This window comes from Entamoeba nuttalli, assembly GCF_000257125.1.
Source record: "Entamoeba nuttalli P19 unplaced genomic scaffold asmbl_9060, whole genome shotgun sequence".
In the NCBI taxonomy this organism is placed as follows: Eukaryota; Evosea; order Mastigamoebida; family Endamoebidae; genus Entamoeba; species Entamoeba nuttalli.
Window position 1 is genome coordinate 1 of NW_008579436.1, and position 2,702 is coordinate 2,702.

The following is a 2,702-nucleotide window of genomic DNA, read 5'->3' on the forward strand; positions in this document are numbered from 1 at the left end:
AAAAAACTACAACAACAAATTGTTTCAGTTCAATTGATATTTTGAAAGTAGTAATAAGAAACATTACTACAGAAATAATACCTAAATATTCCATTGGAACAAAACATCACTAATTAACTTCAATAACAATAGAATAAAAAGTGATATCGAAGGTACAAAGAAGTTTTATCAATAACAATAGATGAAATGTAAATAATGAGTAAATTTAAAAGCTAATTAATTGAAACTAGTGATGAAAACTGTTATAATAAATTACGAAGTATTGTAGCGACTAAAAAGAAACATAATTTATAATGTAATATTTAGCAACAATATTAATATCATTGTATTCTTCCATTTGTTATAATAATCACTTATGTATAACTTCACTATTAACTAGAGATTAATTCTATTTAACTAAAGTTATTTATAATAATATTTTCTAAAAGATTATTTTTGGTTTTTATAAAATAAATACTTTTTATTTATAAATGGTTTTAATTTATAGTTTTATAGATTCTTCATTTATTTAATCATTTTAATTATTTATTATATCTATTGGCTTTGTGTTAGTTTATTATTTAATTTGTTAAACACATTGACTGAGTATGTGTTTTGTTCATTTTGTCATCATCTTGGATGCTATTTGTTTATCATTAGATTTAAATAAAATAATAAGATGATGTGTTATAATTGTAGTTAAGATATATATAATTCATGACTATCATCTTATTTACATCTAATAATTATTTCACATAAATATGAAATAAACTTTTCTATTTATTCTTGATGATTAATTTCATTTGATACAATGTGTCAATAACTTAAAATAAATTAAGTGACTTAAATTTTTGTAAAATTTTATTGTGTTTTTGTATATTTTATTCATTAATGGTAGATATTAATTAAGACTATCTTTTGTCATATCAATTTCTTTTAATACTTTAATACCTACTTTCTATATTTTTTTTGTTATAATCCATTCACAATAAAAATAACTTGTTTTGTAAAGATTTGATTTAAAAATATGTTTGTAATGTTTTTATATTGTTGCTTTATTTATTTTCGTACACTATTCTCATTTTTATTGAAATTTTTATGTAATTTATCTTCATTCTTCATCACTTCATTCTTTTCATTTATTATTGCATATTCTATTATTGATAAGTTGTGATTGTCATCATCAAACCAATAATTACTTCAAATGTTTTGGCATAAGTCATGAGAGTGTTGATTTCTGAGTATTGAAAAGGAGTCATACCGAATGAAACAAAAAGGAAGAAAAAAGTCCAAATTGTAAAAGAATCAGCTAAAACAAAAATAGGAGAATCATATAAATTATCAAAAGAAAAGATCAATTAAAAAACAAATGAGTTCGACGCCAAAATAAAGAAAATAAAAATACAAATCTTCTTAAAATAGAAAAAACTAAAAAAAGAGGAACTATTAAAAAAAAAGAATGAGTGATAAAGAGTATATGAGCAGTTGTGATCCAGACGAAGAATTAGATTTAAAAATTGCAAAGAAATATGACATTGTACAAAAAATAGGTAAGGGGGCATATGGAGTTGTTTGGAAAGCTGTAGATAAAACTACTCATGAAACTGTTGCTTTAAAAAAAATATTTGATGCATTCCAAAATGCTACAGACGCTCAAAGAACATTTAGAGAAATTATGTATTTACAACGAATGGATCATGAAAATATAGTTCAATTAGTAAATGTAATGAAAGCAGAAAATAATAAAGATATTTATTTAGCCTTTGAATATATGGAAACTGACCTTCATGCAGTTATTAGAGCTAATATATTAGAGGATATTCAAATTCGATATATTATTTATCAGTTATTAAAAGCCTTAAAATACCTTCATAGTGCTGGAATTGTTCATAGAGATATTAAACCATCTAATTTGTTACTTAATTCTGACTGTCTTCTTAAAGTTGCTGATTTTGGATTAGCTCGTTCTCTTGATAAAGAAACTCTTCAAACAGATTACGTTGAAACCAGATGGTATAGAGCTCCAGAAATTTTATTAGGTTCACAGCGTTATTCTTTTGCAATTGATCTTTGGAGTGTAGGGTGTATTTTAGGTGAAATTATTAATGGTAAACCTTTATTCCCTGGAAGTTCTACATTAAATCAATTAGATAAAATTATTGAAGCTACTGGTCAACCTTCAGCTGAAGATCTTGAAGTTATTGATTCTCCACTTTCAATGAATCTTTTATCAAGTCTTCCACAACGTGAAACAAAAGGGTTAGCAGAGATTGTTCCAAAAGCTTCAGACGATGCTTTAGAATTAATGGAAGAATTATTAACATTTAATCCTGAAAAACGTGCTACAGCAGAAAAAGCTCTTGAATCTACATTTGTTGCTGATTTTCATGATCCAAATGATGAACCATCAGCACCAGGTAAAATTACAATTCCAATTACTGATAATCATAAGTATTCAATCAATAACTACCGTGGTTCATTATATGTTGAAATAATGAGAAAATATCCACAAAATTAATACTTTTTTTCTCAATTGAATTTTTTACTATTTCTTTTTTTTTAATATACACATTTTTCATAAATTCATTGATATTCTTCGGTTTAATAGGAAATAACAAAATATTCCTCTTTTAACAAATTTATAATTTGTGGATAAATTTAATTCTTATAAATTCTATGAAACAATTATGTTTAGTTAAGATAAATTACTTATTGTGCTTGTT

At 24.2% G+C, this 2,702-nt stretch overlaps 1 protein-coding gene across 1 annotated transcript; it reads left to right on the top strand.

Annotated features, from left to right (window-relative positions):
• Positions 1-1,438: 1,438 nt before the first annotated feature.
• ENU1_193100 (mitogen-activated protein kinase) lies at positions 1,439-2,497 on the top strand (the record flags this gene model as incomplete). Its single annotated transcript, XM_008861890.1, has 1 exon — positions 1,439-2,497. The coding sequence occupies one exon, from the start codon at positions 1,439-1,441 to the stop codon at positions 2,495-2,497; it is 1,059 nt and encodes a 352-aa protein (XP_008860112.1).
• Positions 2,498-2,702: the final 205 nt, after the last annotated feature.